At 37.0% G+C, this 19,708-nt stretch overlaps 1 protein-coding gene across 3 annotated transcripts in view; it reads right to left on the bottom strand.

The window, feature by feature from the left end:
- The window catches only part of ROBO1 (roundabout guidance receptor 1), a 1,020,189-nt gene that overhangs the window by 307,641 nt on the left and 692,840 nt on the right, over window positions 1-19,708 (bottom strand). For all 3 annotated transcript variants that reach the window (XM_040980627.1, XM_040980628.1, XM_040980629.1), the window contains one exon: window positions 5,554-5,880. In XM_040980627.1, coding sequence (XP_040836561.1) covers window positions 5,554-5,880 — 327 coding nt within the window. The remainder of the gene's footprint in view (window positions 1-5,553; window positions 5,881-19,708) is intronic.

Here is a 19,708-nt window from a genome sequence, read left to right as displayed (position 1 = left end):
ACTGTACTAAATAGATGTGTGTTTCTGTTAAACTTTTCAGTAAAAATTTTAATAAATGTGATCCTTGAGTTAGTCTATGAATGTAAGAACCATTTGCATGTTAAGTAAATCAAGATTATTAAAACACGTGCTGATCTGACAAGATTTGAGATAATCTTTTTATTTTATTAGCTTTACAAGATAGTACCGTTGTTACCAGGAGATATTGCCAAGAATTTCACTTAAATAACAAAATACTGAGTTGATCTGGAAGCCTCAGGGGCTTGAAATCTAAATATCAACCAATATTGAAATAATCATCTCAGTACTTTCAGCATGTATAAATGTCATCTATTTTGGAAAAATAAAAGGAGTGACTCATGAGATTGGTACTGGAATATGTGACCTGTAACCTTAGATTACTAAATTGTATCTATACCAGAATATTGCATCTCATAATATCTAGGAGACACCAATATTTTGTAACATCTATCATAGAGAGTAAAACTTAACCATTTTGACTATATCATATGTGTTTTAACATATCCATTCATTTTTTGATCCATTAAAATACTGAATGAAATTAAACAGTTAATATCTAGGATCATTCTGCATATTACATGTACGGAAAAATGCTATAAGGTTAATCACAAAATTTCAGGGTTGGATATTCCTGTGTCCTGGTATTAGCAACAGCATGTATATTTTAAAGTCTTCCACATTGAACCTCCATTACTTCTGAAGATAAAATAAATATAAACTCAGTAAATTCTATAATATGATCTCTACCGGCTTATTAGTCACAATCTTTACCATATTATTAGAAGAAAACAAAATAGATAATGTGTTCTGACTCTAAGGTTGTTCTAGAAAATTTTAAAGGATGAATTTATAATGAAGGGAAATGAGGAAAACAACAATAGTCTATTTAAATCAAGAGAGCATAGAGGGGTGAAGTTTGGTGCAACAGTCAGGACTCTGCTTGGACACTTGCATCTCATGTAAAAATGCCTAGTTAAAATTCTAGCTCCTCTGATTCTGATACAGCTCCCTATGAAGGCACAAACTGGAGGTGCAGGTGAGGACCTATCACCCACACAGGAGACCCAGAATACATATCAGAGTCCTTGGTTCTGTCCAGCCTAGCCCAGGTGGTGCAGGTATTTGAAGGGTAAGCCAGCTGGCTAGGGAACTTCCCCCTCTTTCTCTGTGCCTTTGGATAAATAAATAGCTCTTTTTTTTTTAAGAAAACAATCTGAGGCTGTTGCCCTGGCTTACCAAGCTAGTGCAGGCATCCTACATGGGTGCCATTTCAACTCTCAGTTGCTCCACTTCTAATCCAGCTCTCCACTTACAGCTTAGGAAAGCAGTTAAGGATGGTCCAAGTCCTTGGACCCTGTACCTATGTGAGAGACTAGCAAGAAGCTCCTGGCTTCCAGGATTGAATCAGCTAGGACCTGATGGTTGCAGATATTTGGGAGCGAACTATTGAACATAAGACCTTTCTGTTTCTCCTCTCTGTGTAAAATCTGTCTTTCATATAAAAATATGCAAATCTGTTAAATTATTAAAAAAAAAAGAAAAAGGATTTAACTGTAGTCAGCATTTTGGTACAGTAGGTAAAGCCACTGCCTGTGATACAGCATTCCATGTCAGTACTCCATCTCTAATCCAGTTCCTTGATGATGGCCTGGCAAAACAGTAGATGATGTAGCAGGAGGCTCAAGCACTAAGACCCTGTCACCCACACTGATGACCCAGAAGAAACTCCTTTGCCCTGGCTCAACTCTGGCCATTCCAGCCATCTGGGGAGTGAGCCAACAGATGGAAGACAGATCTCTCTCATTTTCCCTCTTTCCTCTCTCTGTCTCTTCTGCTATTTCTACCCCTCTAACTCTCACAAATAAATAAAATCATCTCTTCCAATAACATCTAGAAATATTTATTCCTTGATTAACAACATCATTTTTCAGAAAAAGTTTTCTTTTATGGTCTCATGCCAGCACAGCTAGTAAACACTTGCATTGTCTGAAATAAATTTTTCTTCCTCAAAAGAACACAGTTTACACAGGAAACTGCTAGCCACATGCAGCACAGTGCTCAGCAGATGGTGTGGGGAGGCATGTTCTACAACAGAAAGCATGAAGGTCAATGTTCAAGCTAAGTTTCTTTAAAATTCAATGTAATTCTTCATTATTAATTTACTTACAAAATGCAAGTTGTAACAGAGTCTGTACCTTCAAGCCATGCCAGGCATATTGTGGAATTTGAAATTTAACAAGCAGTATTGTGAAGTGCAGAACAAACCAATAAAATATTTTCTTAGACATTTTATAGACTCTTAAACAGAAGTAATCCAAAATTAAAAAAAAAAAAAAGATGCCAGCAAGATCACTTCTGAAACTTGGCTTTGAAATTAAAAGAAAACAGTGATTTTTTTTTCAGAAACAACAATGTATTCTACATTATATAGTTTTATGTCCATATCAAGATATGTTACGCTTTGTTCGTACAGAAAACTAAATTTTTGAAAAACACATCAGTTACTTATAATTCTGTTTCCTATAAAAATCGAACTTGCAACAATCTCACTGAAAACTTTAGAAGTAAGGATGACTATTTCTTATTATTTAATGTTAGGCTGTTTCTAGCAGTGGGAGCTTAGTTTCACTGCATTAAACAGAGTTTTCACACAGAGTTTTTAACACACACCATGCATCAGTGCCAATATTCTGCACTATTATCTATGCTGCTATTAACGAGGATATAAATGAAACTAAAAGTATCCTTACCAATAAACACAATCCTTTCCTTACATTACTCAAACTTAAACATTAAAAGGTAAAAAGCAATAAAATTACTACTCCTATAAGAAAGAAAGGTTTTTAGCTGGCATTCAATATAGATAGTTTTTTTTCTGTTGGAAAGACTGCAACCTCTGGAAACCAAGAAACCCAGTTGTTGTTACAGCTGTAAAACTTGGGTTAGAGGCAAATAAAACACACATAAGTGTTTTCAAAAGAATTACCAACAATTGGCCTGTGAGACTTGCCTTGCCTCAAGACACTTTTATAAATGCTATTACTTCGGGGTATAGGTTCACTAAAAAATCAGATGCAATCTTTGTCTTCCTGTAACTGCATCCGGGGGAGAATAGTTCTTATTAAATATTTGATACCCAAACAAGGAAATATTTTTTACAAAAGGAATAGTACTTTTAAAAAGGAATAATATTCTGCAGAAAAACTGGACTACAACCTCTCACAGTACCTTTAACTAATAAACCTGTCCACTCTTCCCCTTATCTCAAACTTGTTTGTATGGATAGTGTACAAAAAGCTAATTTTAATTTTAGGACATCAACATCTTTAAAATTATGTCTGATGTGCAAATATATAAAAATGACTAACTGAAATGCACGCAATTAATTTTTTAACAAGACTTGCATTAACTATGTTTCAATGAATTATATTATACATTTTCATCTGGAGCTCAAAACCACCTGGAGACATAAAGTTATGTATTAAAGGGCACAGGAATTAAATATTCCATCAGGAGAAATGACATTGCATTTGGTTTAAGTCCACGATTGGACACTTCTTGACTAAGATTGGAAAAGATCTTTTGCTTGACAGCCTTTCAAGGTAATAGAATATCTATCTACCTTAGAGAACTTAAGTAAAAACGTCTAATGTCTATAAAACATCTACAAAAAGCCAGATTAGAGAAGACAACTCTCTAATTTCCAGTACACTAAGAGCATTATGCTCTTCTGTGGTAAAACTAGAGGTGTTTTCATAGGAGCTGAAAGAGAAACATTTAAAACTTCACGTCTAAAATTGGTTTTGCTTTGTTTTGATTCTAACAGTAAGGATGTGATTAGGAAACAAAACAAAAGATGGTGCTTCGTATTTCCTTTGTATATACTTCATTTTAAGAAATTATAATCCTAGCAACAATCACCCAATTTTGATCAGTCTTCAACTTCTTATCTTCCAAAACTAGGAGCTGGCCTAGGTAACCGATATCAATTTTCTTAATTTTCTCAATTTGTATTCAAATCCTAACTTAAGTTTTTTCCCACAAGGATTACCAATTCTTAAATATAAATTTATCAAAAGTTATAAAGATGCTAACATAATCATGAGATGGCTGGATAAAATAAAAAAGAATAAGTATTTAAACTTCTTTGTCTTCAATTGTATTTAAAGCTGGGCAGAGCCTTCTACCATGATTGGAGCTTCCATACACTGCATTTATATACATCTAAGGAGTTCAGTGAAAGTCACTGTGCTAAAATGAAGACAATAAAATCATCATCAATAAGAAAATTTAAACCAGGATTCTGAGAAGATCCTCTTAAATGTAAGTGCTTAGCTTTGATCTACTTTAAGTTGATTGCATAATTTTTGTTGTACCTAATAGTTTACATTCATATCAAACACATTTAGCATTCCATCTCAAACATTACATAGCTTGTGTGAAAGTGATTAAATCATTTAAAGTCTCTGGTACTGTGTCTATAGTAATAATATGATTGAGCTGACCTAATTACAACTAAATATCTTCCTGCAAATATAATTTAATAACTCTATGGCTTTATATATTCAAATTCTGTTTACATATTGCACCAGAATGTAGAATATGACGAAGTGGATTGTATAATTAAAATTGTGAGCAGAAATCACATTAAAATATCAATCATCTGGGGAAATCATTATACAAAATACACACATAATAATATATAGCATTATTTATAATATATAGCTAAAATGAATTATATCTAAATTTCATTTATGTTTCCAATGCTTACAAAATTCTCACATTTCTATCCTTACATACATACAGCAGGATTATTTCCACAAAACTGTACTTTTTTGCTACTGCTCGAATGTGGATAGAAAACAAGAAAAAAATCAATTTTTATTCAAACACAACATACTCCAAGACTCTAGATATAACAATTTTATCATTAGTGAACAGATCCTCACTGAAATCATTTCAAATGAGCTACATTTGCTCTTTTAAATAAGTAAAGTCAAACGCCAACGACGTGAAGATGACATACACCTGCTTTCCTCCTAGGGCGCATCACAGTAGCTAACATAATAAATTATGAAGTATATACCTACACTTTCCTGATACAGCTGTAACAGAAGTACAGTGTATTTATGAGAAACAGAAGCAGTCCAAAATATACTGTACTTCTGAAAACATTTCTCTTAATGAAGATAAATTTAAAATACCCCACACTATTATATTTACAGAAGAAGCTGTATATAGAATATACTTAAGAGCAACAACATAGGGGGAAAAAAAACTATCTTATGGAAAATATGCCAACAGAAAAACGGTTCCCAATTAAAATTAAATGATTCAACACTATGCTTAAATCCCAATAAAGCTTGAAGAACCAGATAGAGAAAATCAAGTAGCAGATTTTACCCATATGCGAAGCTACTGACTGACCTCAGGAACAGACTGTGAAGCAAGTTTACTATCTTACCAGCCCTGTCACGACAAATGAGCCCACTTCACCTCTCCCCCAGCAAACAGGAAGCCCATTCTACTTACAAGCTACCTCCAGCGATGCATTGTGACTCACAGCTTCTCCAAGGTAATTCCTTGCTACACAAACGTAGACACCTTCATCAGGTCTACTTTTCCGTCCATGTACTATGCGTAAGAAAAATAAAGATCCACTGGGCAGCAACATTCGGTGTGAACGAGGGTCATCCTTATCCGTCTCCACTCTCTCCCCTCCTTTGTACCATTCAATGGTGGGGGTGGGGCGGCCTTCAGCTTTACAGTTCAAAGTTGCAGGTTCTCCTTTTGAGACGATTAGGTCTGAAGGGTGTTCAACAATGCGAGGTGGAAAATCTTCCTGGCGAAGACGGGAGCCTGCAGGAAGAATTGACAGGTCTTCATCTACCACTTGAAAAACCGTATAAAGTCTTAGAGAGCACAGGCTTTCACACTGCTACTCAAACACTGTGCAACACCAGCCTCCTTATTTCTACTGTATTTTGCGGACTGATCATTCTCCTATCCACATTCATTCTAGCATGCGATTTCTCCGTCCTTTTGAACTCCCACTTAAAAAGTTTTCTTGCTCAAAGTCTGCACAAATCCTGTCCCCTTTCATAAATGTTCCACAAATCCTTTCAGAACCCATTCAACCGTCTGTTTACACCATGTCTGGTGTCTGTTTCTTCAGAGGAATGCATGAGTGAATCAGGGAACAGCTTCCAGAGTATCCCAAATAATGCTATGGCTTCTTCATCTCCTTTTTAAGTAATAAAATTCAACACTTTCATCAAACATATGTTATAGTAGTGAATATGTATATCCAAGTATATAACACAATTTTCTTTATAGGGTGTATATCTTATCCTGCACATACAAATGTATGTCTTCATAGGTAATCTTTTACACAAGTACCTCTCCCAGAATTTTTACTAATCAATGAATTTCATAATTGGTTACCAGCAATTAAATCTTACTAGACTTCAAATACAAACCGCTCAATAATTGAGCTTAGATAATTAATTGTGACATTGAACAGAAAAGGATATTGGGTGGAGTTGCATTTCATACCTTCTGCATTACCTAATAAATCCGGCCTTGAGTATGTTATTTAAATATTTCCTGTGTCTGCTCCTTATCTTTTACAAAGAATATAACATCAAAATAAGGATGTCTCACATTTTTAAATATTCCTGTCTTATCACTGCTAAGTATAGGATCAATGCACAAATTTCTCAAAGAATTCTCAAAATTTAAAAGCCCAAGGTGTGACTTACTTTACCCCTAAACCTTGCTTGGACATAATGCTCCCAAGGCAATGAAGAAGACATGAATATAAATCAGTCTTTCTAGACTGGTGCTGTGCGGAAGTAGAACATCTCAAGCTAGGAGCACCAGCATCCCCTAAGATCATCACTGTTCTGTATCAGACGCTGCACTTTCCATCCAGCTCCCTGCTTATAGCCGGGGAAAGCAGAGGAGGATGGCCCTACACCCCAGTGGGAAGCATCGAGCAAGCCCCAGGCTCCAGGCTCCTGGATTCAGATTGAGCTCAGCTCTGCCCATTGTGGGCATCTGGAAAGTGAACCAGCAGACGAAAGGCATCTCCCAGTGTCTCTCCTTGCAATAACTCTGCCTTTCAACTAAAAATGAAACAATTTTTTTTAAAAGAACAAATCAGTTTTCCCAAGTACCTCCTCTTCTGTTTTCTAATATTGCCCCCCAATTTCCCAAATCCACTTTCTCATTCCCATGAGTCTCCTCCTACCACATTTAGGAAAATTCCCTAACAGGTTTCACTTCTCTAAAACCAGAGGCTGGCTTTGAAATGCAAATACAATCTGGGTCTTCCTATACTTCAATAGTTCTTAAGATAAACATAGTGCTGTTGAGATAAGGTCCCTAACAAGAGCCACCAGAGCCAGGCCTTCACTTCCTGATCTTGCTCTCCAGATCCCTTCCGTCTCAGGATTCCTCCTGTTCATTCCTTTTTTCTGATCTCATCACCCAGCCTGCTCCTAGTTCAACACAGTAACTGTGCTTTCTCCTGACACATGGCCAGTGCCTGCCACAGAGCCTGGGCTCTGAACACTTTCCCTAATATAACTACACCCACTCTTGCTTCAAGTCACTGCCTTCTGTGATCTTTCACCAAGGAATTGAATGCTGCTACCACACACCTATACATACATAGCCAACTTTGGCTAGAAGGATCAGAATTACAATTTAAATTTATTTCCCTAATTCTTTCAATATGGCCGTCTCCACTACTCTTATCAATGGATCTGAGTTTGTTTTCCTCATACTTAGCAAAGTGATTAACACAATATAATACTCAATAAAAATGCTATTAAATATATGAAATAAAGCGAATGAACAAAGACCTGGGCAGAATGAAGCTTAAGAATCCTATATTCCAGACACTTACAAAGTTTTCATTTTTGTAAATTGCAGTTAATAGTCATCTTGTTCAACCTTTAATAGACTTGGGCCCAGTGCCATGGCCTAGCGCCTAAAGTCCTCGCCTTGAACGCACCAGGATCTCACATGGGCGCCGGTTCTAATCCCAGCAGCTCCACTTCCCATCCAGCTCCCTGCTTGTGGCCTGGGAAAGCAGTCGAGGATGGCCCAAAGCCTTGGGACCCTGCACCCGTGTGGGAGACCTGGAAGAGATTTCTGGGCCCCAGCTTCAGATTGGTGCAGTACCGGCCGTTGCTCACTTGGGGAGTGAATCATTGGAGAGAAGGTCTTCCTCTCTGTATCTCCTCCTCTCTGTATATCTGTCTTGGTAGTAAAAATAAATAAATCTTTAAAAAAAAAAAACCTTTATGGCCCGGCGCGGTGGCGCATGTGGTTAAAGGTCCTCGCCTTGCACGCCCGGGATCCCATATGGGCGCCGGTTCTAATCCCGGCAGCCCCGCTTCCCTTCCAGCTCCCTGCCTGTGGCCTGGGAAAGCAGTCAAGGACGGCCCAAGGCTTTGGGACCCTGCACCCGCGTGGGAGACCAGGAAGAGGCTCCTGGCTTCGGATCGGCATAGTATCGGCCCGTTGCGCTCACTTGGGGAGTGAATCATCGGACGGAAGATCTTCCTCTCTGTATATCCGCCTTTCCAATGAAAAAATAATAAAAATAAATCTTTAAAAAAAAAAAAACCTTTAATAGACTGTAAACTACATGAGTCATATTTATATAATTTATTTGTAAACATAACAGAATATTAAAATATTTATGTAATTTATAACTAATGGAAATAATATTTTTCTTAAAATGAATAAATTAAGAATAAAACTAGAAGATACATTATTTGATTTTATCTATCATGACAAAAAAAGTAAAACCTAAAACACTAAATACTAGTTTTGTAATCTGAAATACTGCAAAGTAGCCTTGGTTTATACATGTTATAGAGCATGTTCTAAGTTCTGTAAATGAAATCAAGCTCTCAGAGAGGGCAAAATAAAGCAACAACATCAGGGAAGAAGTGACTTTGAAATTCACACTGCATAATAAAGGCTATATTGAATTCAAATGAAATTTAAATTGGATTTTAGATTACTCAGAGTTGCCCACTTCTTTAAAACTTCAGAAAATAAAGTGTCACATTATTGACTTTTACCTGGATGTGAAATTTTGAATATTAATGAGCATTGGCTGCTGAGGTGATAGATATCTGATTAAAACACATTTTACACTCTGAAAATCCATTGTAGAAGGGAGACAGAGTGGCACAGTTTGCTAGAAAAACACACAGAGGGAAGCCCACAGATCACCTCAGCAGGTCAGACAAAAAGTATTCCAAGACAAGAAACTAGAGATGAACTCTGAAGACTAATCCATATATGTCCATTAACACAGATACAGGATTGTCAGGGACAAAGGTGGGTAGGTTAGTATGGCCTGAGTATAAGGTGCATGTCAGAAACTGGGAAACATGAGCCTCAAGAAACAGCTAAAAGAAACCATGTGATGAACTTTGTATATCACAAAAGAGTTGCAGAATGATTTTAAAGGCAACAGAAAACCACATGACAATTTTAACCAAGGTGACAATATGGGAGTTCCTGTCCCCCCCCTCCCCCCTCAGAGGAAAACTGGATTGTATTGCTGGCTCATGATCAACACAGCCCAATCTTGGCTGTTGCAGGCCCTCAGGGAGTGTATAGCACTTGGAAATGTTTCTCTCTCACTCCCTTTCTCTGTCTCTCTCTCTGTCTGCCTCCCTTCACCCACCTGTAAAACAACTTTTTAAAATGTATTGATCTATTGCAAAGGCAGAGTAGCAGAGAGAGTGGGAAAGAGACCGAGAGCTCTTTTACCTACTAGTTTACTCTGCAAATGACTACAAGGCTCAGGATTGGGCCAGGCTGAAGCCAGAGTCTCAATTACTTGGGCTACAATCCACTGCTTCCCCAGCACAGCGGTGAGGAACCGGACTGGAAGTAAAGCACGCAGAACTTGCACCTGTGCCTATATAGAGTCCTGGTATCACAGGCAGTGACTTAAAACAACGCCCTGATGGTGGCCCCTCAGATAAGTTGTTTTTAATTTTATTTATTTTTATTGGAAAGTCAGATAAACAGAAAGGAAGAAAGAGAGATCATCTGTCCTTTGATTCACTCCCCAAGTGGCCACAGCAGCAGGAGCTGAACTGATCCAAAGCTAGGAGCCAGGAGCTTCTTCCAGGTTTCTCACATGGGTGCAGGGTCCCAAATCTTTGAGCCATGCTCAACTGCTTTTCCAGGTCACAAGCAGGAAGCTGAATGGGAAGCAAGGCCAGGACATGAATCAGTGCCCATAGGGGATCCCAGAATGTGCAAGACGGGGGTATTAGCTACTAGGCTATTGCGCCGGCCCTGATAAGTTACTATTATTATTATTTTAAAATTTAAACAACCACTGGAATGTACGCATTGGCAATATGAGGAATAGAGGAGAAGCAGAGGTAGATCTCAAGTCTTTTCTCAGCAATGGTAAAAGGCACTCTTACAGAAGCCAACACATAGAAGACTAAGAGTTGGTACGAAGATGAAGGGTGGAGATGATGATTAATTCAGTATGAAACATGTCTGGGGAACTTCTAGAATATCTGAATGGAAATGACAAGTTGCCAACTGTATATCCAAGTCTGACCTTAGAAAAGAAATCTCAGCTGGAGCTGTCAATTAGAATAGAGTTGGCGATGAAAACCATGGGAAAGAATGAAACTGCCTAGGGAGAGAGAACAGAGGAAGTTACGGGCAATTAGGGAACCTGCAGGTCAACCAGGCTCCACTACAGCGCAGTGGGCTGGGCGGTCTCCTATCCCTAACATGCAGTCCTGCGTAGCTGGACCACAGCCAGCATGACCTTTGGGAACAGAGACCTCAGGTCCAACTTTCCAACATGATATTTGTACAGCAGCATTCCATAAACGTTCCAGCAATAAAAAATGCATGCTGTATTATGAAAGGATAATTTCCAAAAATGCTCTATGGAATTAATACCTTTCCTTGGATTGTTAATAAGTAGCACCACAAAAAAAAAAAAAGGACTGCAGTTTTAAGGATCATTAGTCTTGCCATTCTAACATTTATTTCCCAATGTTTTTGTTCATTACACGTTCTACCTTTTTCACAAGTGTCCCAATGACTCTTACTCCAGAGTACAACATCTCAGGAGAAAATACAGGCTACAAAGTATGCTAATAATTCCAACAGAACAAAGAGGGTAGCAGAAAATGTGTGGCTCTAGAACCAGTATATTTGGAAGCCAACAAAAATATTAAAAATCAACAATTCTTAAGATGTATAATCTTCATGAAAGGGAGTTACAATGCATTATTGGTTAACCTCAAAATATAAACTATAAATATCAGTGATAATTAAAAAAAACATGATCAATTATTTCTTTCTCAAGTCTAAGCAGAAAGAAAAGGAATGAAAACAAAGGCTCCCAGGGACTATCTGTCATCTCCTCTATCACAACATCTTTGTGAGAAGGGTGTTGTTATTATCTGGTTTCCATATGGAGAACTGAGATTCAGCTGTCCTTCAGCTGGGGATGGCAGTGGTTGAAATGCAAGATGAGTTAAACTCAAAATCCTTGCTCCTTCAAATATTCCATAAATACAGTTAGCAGTAATTAGTTCAACTCTATAAATATGCTTGCATTTTTCCATTCTTGCTTCCAACACTAGCACTGTTACTTTTAATTGCTTACTTACAAAATGCAGATGCTAAACCTGATGCCATTTTTTTTTTCATTTTTCACTCACAGAACATCTACCTATAAACCAAATGATTTCATAGTCACCTAAGTTAGGAAACACTTTGATAATGAATGCATGGGGTTATAAAGATTTCCTTTTATTTAGATGCTTGCATTATTTAATAAACATCTTTACATTATTAGCCTTAAATATTTGGAGAACTTCAAATCTTAAGCAAATCTTTGTGTAATTACAACTTGATATAACTACTTCCGAATTTTTACACAAGTTTACTTGTGACAATTGTCATCCAGCCTCCCTCTTAGACTGTAAGCCAATTTTTTTTTTCAAAAAGAGACTTCGATGGTGTTACATCAACATCAACATCAAATAGAGTAACTTATTTCTCCCTCCATTCTTAAGAAAAGGATTCTATTATTTGACCGAAATTCATGGATGCTCAAGTTCTTCACCTCAAAAGATGTCTGCAGTATTTGTGTAGTCTACATAAATTCTCCCAATTACTCTCAATACCTAGTAAAGTACAGATATTTGTAATCAGCTAATATGCTATTTTTTGCAGGGACTACTGATAAGAATAAAAGGTCAGGACATATCCATGATTAGTTGAATTTGTGACTAGTGTGTGATATCACAGAGAGCCAATTGCAATTAGCTACAAAGACTCAAGGTACCAAATACTAGTGGCTGCAATCACCTTTCTTGAAAGTGCTACCCATCTCCATTCTGTCACCATCACATCTGTGTAAAATCAAAAATGTCAGGGATAACTCATATTATCAAAAGTTGTGCATGGATTTAATTTTTTTGCACCCAAATAAAACTATCAATTTGTTTTCCCACAAACATTTTGGATTATCCTCACTTCATTCACAAAAATTTTTATCTCGGGCCCAGCGCTGTGGCCTAGTGTTTAAAGTCCTTGCCTTGAACACTCCAGGATCCCATATGGGCACCGATTCTAATCTTGGCGTCCCCACTTCCCATCTAGCTCCCTGCCTGTGGCCTGGGAAAGCAGTCGAAGATGGTCCAAAGCCTTGGGACCCTGCACCCATGTGGGAGTTCCGGAAGAGGTTCCTGGTTCCCGGCTTCGGATCAGTGCAGTACCGGCTGTTGCAGTCACTTGGGGAGTAAATCATCGGAGGGAAGATCTTCCTCTCTGTCTCTCCTCCTCTCTGTATATCTGATTTTCCAAAAAATAAATAAATCTTTAAAAAAACATTTATCTCTTCAATCAAAAATCCTGGGCTCATTCAACTAATGTTAACATGTATACATTTTACATTAAAAAAAATTCAAGATTCATATTTCAGTTAGCAAAACCAACTTTCAAGTTCCAATAGCACTGTACATTTGACACTTAAAAGTTATAAAGAAGGCAGCGTAAAAGACAAAACACTCTCATAAGGGGGCCTCTTTCACAAGGAATCAGCACGGTCCTTTCAAGTACTCTGAGCAAGAACCCTGGCAGAATCTTGCAGAGACAATGGGGATTGACTTTAGGCAAGACCAGCATCGGGGACAAGGGCAGGGCAGGATTCCTTCAACAACTACGCGTCCGAAGATAAAATATAAACATGAGTGACTGAAATATCTAAATATTTATACACCCACAGCTGGGAAAAGATATACACATAAGTGCTAACCATTTCAACGAAATATATCAAAGTCATATGAGATTTACGATGAGGAAACCAAACTCGTAGTTGGATATAAACTGTTTCTCCCTGAGACATCACATTTTACAGAAACAGAAGCAAGTAACCAATTAAGAAACCGATGTTGTTAGAATTCAGCTGAGGCATATGTGTGTGTGATTTTATTCTTTTTATCTGTATTATTTTATGTTTTTGTTCCCAAGACAGTAATAGTCCTTTTAGGGCTTTTTATGTTTTTAATTCATTTTTAGTAGACAGAAAAACAGTGTTAATTTCAAGAGCAGAAACTTATTTAGATCCAAACTTGTTCATGTTCTTTAGGAGATACGTTAAAAAGCCTACACATCCACCTCTGTCATACAATGCATTACAGCATCTTATGTCAGAAACATCTGATTAAGTTACTAAAGGCACAAAATGAACAAACACAACAAGCTGACGACTGCTCAATGAATATTAATCAGCAATTTGGTGACACCTTTCCAAAGTATGACTGGAGATTCATACAACTGCCTTTATAACACGCTGATCTGTGTAATGGCATACCTACCGTCTTCGAGAAGTCCTATCTCTTCACCTTTTTATTTAAGCTCCATTTACATTCTAAAGAGCAGAAGAGCATCCAATTATTAACATAAACCTTATCGTGAGCAGCAATCCTACAATTTTTGGGTCAGAATTTTATCCTAGATGGTGACATTCGTTGAAAATAGGAAAGCAGCTCCCAGTACTTACTCGTGGTAAAAAGTAGACCTAAGTACGTTCTATGGGATTAAACACATTTCTCAAATATGCTTATGATTTAATAGAAGCAAAGCAATCTGAAGTCTAGGTAAAATGACTCTTCCAATAAAACAATACGTATTTAAAAAAACATGCCATGAAATGGGTAGTGCCATTTTACTCCAATACTTTCATTTACCTTAATTTCCCTTGTTCATACTTTCCCACCTAAAGCAGATTCTCATTAACCTTTAGAATAATCTCAGTAGTGAGCTGATTTTCATTGCTAAAATTTGTCATCTAAAATGATCACCAAAATATTCCTAAATGAAATATTAGGAGTGAATGAACACCTGCGATTTTTATATTATTATAGACCTAGTATCACATAGATGTGAAAAATCTGACAGTAGCATAAATTAAATTTTGGAAATCATTTTGCTACGCATGCTCCTCTCTCTTTCAATCATGTGAACACCTAGGTAGAAGATGTGTTTCTATCATGAGATTCAAATACTGCAGAAGTTGCCAGAGCATCTGGTATCTATAACAATTGCTTCCGTTGAGTTAAATTAGGAAAGATCACACAGACATATATCTCCAAAGGGATTGGATGCTTGAAACTACTAAACTGAGTCCATTCTTTCTATTTCCCTTTTGTAAAACTTCTAATTAGCATGGAAATAATAATTCACTTTCAGGAATATTCATATATTTTATCACCAAAATCTCTCACTCTCACCTCCAGAGATCTATATATCAGTTTATCTGCATTCTTCCTAGTCTGTACTTTTAAAAATATTACATTATATTAGTATGAATTATGCTAAGCAGTAGCAACACAAATAATAGAAAATTATTGATTGTAATAGCCTGGAGGTCCGTACAAGGAGAAATAAATATCAACAAGAGTAATACTGAAAAATAAGAGTCACACAAGGCAATAGTGGAAGCAACTGAAGTCAGAGAAAATTCATGGGGCTTTGGGGGACAGGGTGACAAAACAAGTACTCACTCCAGCATCAGTGGGGAGATTGAAACTGGAGACTGAATTCAGAATGCCTGGATTCAAATCTAGACTCTGTCACTTAGCTGTATGAACTTGTGCAAATTGTCTCCCTTTTTTGAATACTGGTTTCTTCATTTGTGAAAAAACAAGATAATACATATGCTTTATAGGCTAGTGTAATCCCTGATGCATAACATATTACATTGTCACATGTGTTGGAACCATTAATCTAGTGCTTTGGAAGCTGGCATAAGCATTGTTACTCAATTTTATGATCTCATCGCCAGTCTCTTGTGGAAATATATTTGGATTCTTATTAATTTGAAAAGAAATGAATTGCTTCCTTCCTCCTCTCACATATCTGTAAGGAAATTTGCAAACTAGATTTAACTGACAATTCAACTCCACCTGCTACCTCCCGGGATGCCCATTAGCAGGAAGCTGGATACTAAACAAAGGAACCAGAACTCTAACCAGACACTGACAGAGGGTGCAGGTGTTCCAAGCAGCAACTATATCCATTGCAAAAAAAAAAAAAATGCTTCTAAATGCACTACTTCTAAAATGTAAGACACATTACCACTGATTTTAAAATATTAATAGGTGAAAACACCTAGTAGCCATTTGTTTCCTTTCCTTTGCAAATACAAAAATACTACGAGTACAAAAATAAGTTTGTAATTATGCCTTCTAATGTCCATTGTAATGGGCCAAAATATCTAATCTAAAATATGCTTTTACTATAAAATATCATTGGATGCTTTAACCAACAGGAACAACTGGAATTTGGTAATTGTCACTGAAAAAGGATTTTGGCAATATTTTTGATTGTGAAAAAGCATATTTGGGAGATCTTAAGAGTTTTTAAATCACTCAAATAATATATTTAATCAAAATCTTGGATTTTCTATATTTCTGACCAAATGGCATTGTACTGCAACCAACATGAATCCACACTTCATGCTTTACATGTAAAATGAAAATAGCAGATAGTTCTATATCTTAGCCAACTACAGCCTCAACACACAGGACATAGGCAGACTTCATTATTGAAGTGGCAACTCAAAAATATTCTTATAATTATATAAAAGAAATCTGTTTTATAAAATATACCTTGTTTCCCAAATTATACCCCCTATATATACTGATGAGGGGAAAACATTTATCTTGAAATTACTCCTTCAAAGGCATACTTGAGTCATAAATTGAAACCAACAATGAATGTAATACAATTCTTCAAAATTTTGAATATTTTTAAAAAGTTATTGTGTAATGTAATATTTAGCGTTTCCTTTGGTAGAAGGTTGAATTTGATTTTCATAGGATATACATATTATAAATATAATTGATATGAGCAAATAACCCAAAACTAAATAAACTACTAAAATAAAGCTTTTACTTTTAGAAATGACACATCGAGAAGTCTTGATCCTTACTTGAAAACAGGTAAGCTGTTAAAGTCTGCAAGATAAGAGTATGGAGTGGCAATTTGAAGATAATTGTCTAAAGACAATTAGATTTCTCGAAAACACAAAACTTAAAATAACCTTTTAAAGGATTACTGAGGAATCCCTATAGGAATGCAGTGGCTTCACTCATTTAAGAACTGTCAATACTTGTGACATGAACAAGAATTTCTGAAGAAAGTCTACACATTAGCAAGCTAACTGCAACCTTTCTTCCTAGGATCTCCCCCCATTACTGTGTTTTTACTTTCTGTTTTGGGCTATTATAGATTCCAATACATGCTCAGAAAAAGAAAGCTGAGATGTAACTTCTAATCATTTGGAATCCAAAATATGAAATTTTGAAAGGTATTCCAAATCTTACTTTAAAAACTAAATTATCAGGAATAAAAAATAGTAAAATAACATACTATAGTTATGTTATAATAAATATTAAAACATAGAATTCTTGATTTTCTCAAGGGGCAAGTAAGTAGTTAATCATTCCAAGATTAAGTTATTTGTAATGGACGTAAGAGGAATAATCCACCCTAAATGAAATATTAACATATAAAACTCTTGAAGCAGGGGCCCATGTTGTGGTGTAGCATGTCAAGCTGCCAACTGCAACACCAGCATCCCTTATGAGCACTGGTTCATTCAATCTCAGCTCCTCCACTTTAGATCAGGTTCCCTGCTCACACGCCTGGGAAAACAGCAGAAGATATGCCATGTGTTTGGGCCCCTACACCCTTATGGGAGACCTGGATCAAGTTGTCATCCCCCGGATACTGGCTTCTGCATGGCCTAAGCCTCGACATTAAATCCATTTTGGGAATGAACTGGCATGTAAAAGACATCTCTTTACCTCCCTTTCTCTGTAACCCTAACTTTCAGATAAATAAAACAAATCTTTAAAAAAAAATCCCAATTTTTAAGAACATTTTTGCATCACATTATGAATACCTGCATTCATCCCTTGTATTTCAATGTAACTTTAAAAAGTAAATATAAACTTTTTCTCTACTTTGAGAGGGGATTCATTCTTTATTTTGAAAGAAAAGAGCCAGAAAGCCAGTTTTCTACAGAGAGCATTTATAACGTTGAAATACTGCATTTAATTATTAAGCACATAGGCCATAACTAAGGAGCTTCTACCTCCATGCATCCAAGGCCTTGCCATGCATAAGCAACACCTAGCACTAGCAGTTGATCAATAAATGTGTTCAATGCATTATCAATAATAATGGAAGAAGGAAAACGACAGGCAATCCTGTATGCATTATAAATAATGTAGAACATGGCAATAACTGAATATGGATGCTTGATGTAATCAGGTGTCTCCCTAAAAGTGACACGCATACTTCTGCTGGGAAGCAGAAAAAGATGAAGTTTACACAGAAAGAATCCTTGTAGCCCTTCTGCCCCTGGAGGTGCTCTATTTACAATGAATCCTGGGGAACTGAAACCTGCACACAGAGTGATGTGCACAGCAAAACCAAGATAGATAGAACTGTGCAATTCAAGCTGGAGAGAGAAACTGAGGCAATGAGAGGGACTAGGAGACAAAAAGAGAAAGAGAGAGAGATGAAAAGAATCGAAATGTGGTGGTGAACATTGTGGTAGACAGAGCTCATTAATTCCCCCCTTGGGACACTGGCATCCCATATTGGAGTGCCTGATTCAAGTACCCAGCCTTTCACTTAAGATCAAGCTCCAACTACTGTGCCTAGGAAGAGACCAGATAACGGTCCAATCATTTGCATCCCTGAAGCCACTTGAGAGACACCAATGAACTAACAGGCTCCTGGTTTGGATAGTCCCAGCTGGTGCAGGCATTTGGGGAGTAAGCCACTGGATAGAAGATCTCTTTCTCTCTCCTTCTCTGCCTTTGAAAAAATATATATATCCATCCATACATATAAAAAACATTGTGATTTCAGAGACTTCAGAGCCAGAACTAAGGCATAGTGGGTTATGCTCCTATCCTTTATAGGGTCCAATCCAGGCTGATCCAACTCCCTGCTGGTGCACACTGCAAAGTATGAAAGATGGCTCACTCAAACCACCCTCTCTCTCTCTTTCTCTGTAACTGTCTATGAAATAAATAAATATTTTTTTAAAAAAACAATTAAATATATATGTGTGTATATATATATCTACATGTATATATATGGATTTTTAAATTTTGCACCAAAATGAACTGAGTGTTTCAATTCCACTTTCCACAATTGTTTGAATTACCTTTCCATGTCCTCCATGTCGATCCTGTACACCAGGTCTGTGCTAGATGAGATTGCTACAAAAGCATAAGATTCAAAAAAACGAAAAACACCCCTCTGCTTCTGTGTCACTCTGCATTTCACATACATTCAGCATTATGTCTTCTTTTCAAAAAGCCAGGCAGCCGTTATGATGAAGTCAATACGACTTTTAAAGAAATAAGAGCATCTGTTTCTTTGAGTTGAAAAGGGCAACGTTAACATGACATAAACTGTGCCACTCTAGACACTAATACATGTTATACACACTTGTACCTCTGGTAGTCAGCTTCTTCATGGGGCACAGATAAGTAACCAGGAACCTAATCTGAAAGTCATGTATGCAAAACTGCATGCAATACCAAGCCAGCAGAAGCTATGTCTTCCGCAACAGTAAACTTGCCCAGCAAGGTGGAAAGGGCAAAGGAGATTAACTGAATAGAGGCCACAAACCCTGAGGGGCTGAGTTGCTCAGTCAGGCCCTGAAAGATGGCTAGGACTTAAAAGGCTGGATATGGAGTTAAACCGATTAGCCAGTATCAGTTGCCACTTCTCTTTAGGAAGCAAATAGACCTAATTATTTTACTTATCTCCCATGCCATTACAAGCTAATTCCTGCTCAATGCTCCTCAAGGAAAATCATGTTTTTAAATCTGATGTTTCACTTGACACTTGAATATTATTGAGCTATTCTTAGATCCCCGAAGATTGGATAAACTAAACCCCAACTGCATTATCAAAGCATTTTTCCTCCTCAGCATGTAGTCACCGGTAGGATACCTCAGTAGAATAGACTTCTCTCTAGCTTTCTGCTAGCACTGAAATTAGAACTGTGACACAGCTGAGATAAGAGTTTTTGAGTGCTTGGTAACTTAGTTTTGGTATTTACATTACAATA

The sequence above is a fragment of the Ochotona curzoniae genome, unplaced genomic scaffold (genome assembly GCF_017591425.1).
Source record: "Ochotona curzoniae isolate NIBS_2020 unplaced genomic scaffold, NIBS_Ocur_1.0 contig_3498, whole genome shotgun sequence".
NCBI lineage: Eukaryota > Metazoa > Chordata > Mammalia > Lagomorpha > Ochotonidae > Ochotona > Ochotona curzoniae.
The sequence above is the reverse complement of the archived record's forward strand: the minus strand, read 5'-3'. Positions and strand labels throughout refer to the sequence as shown.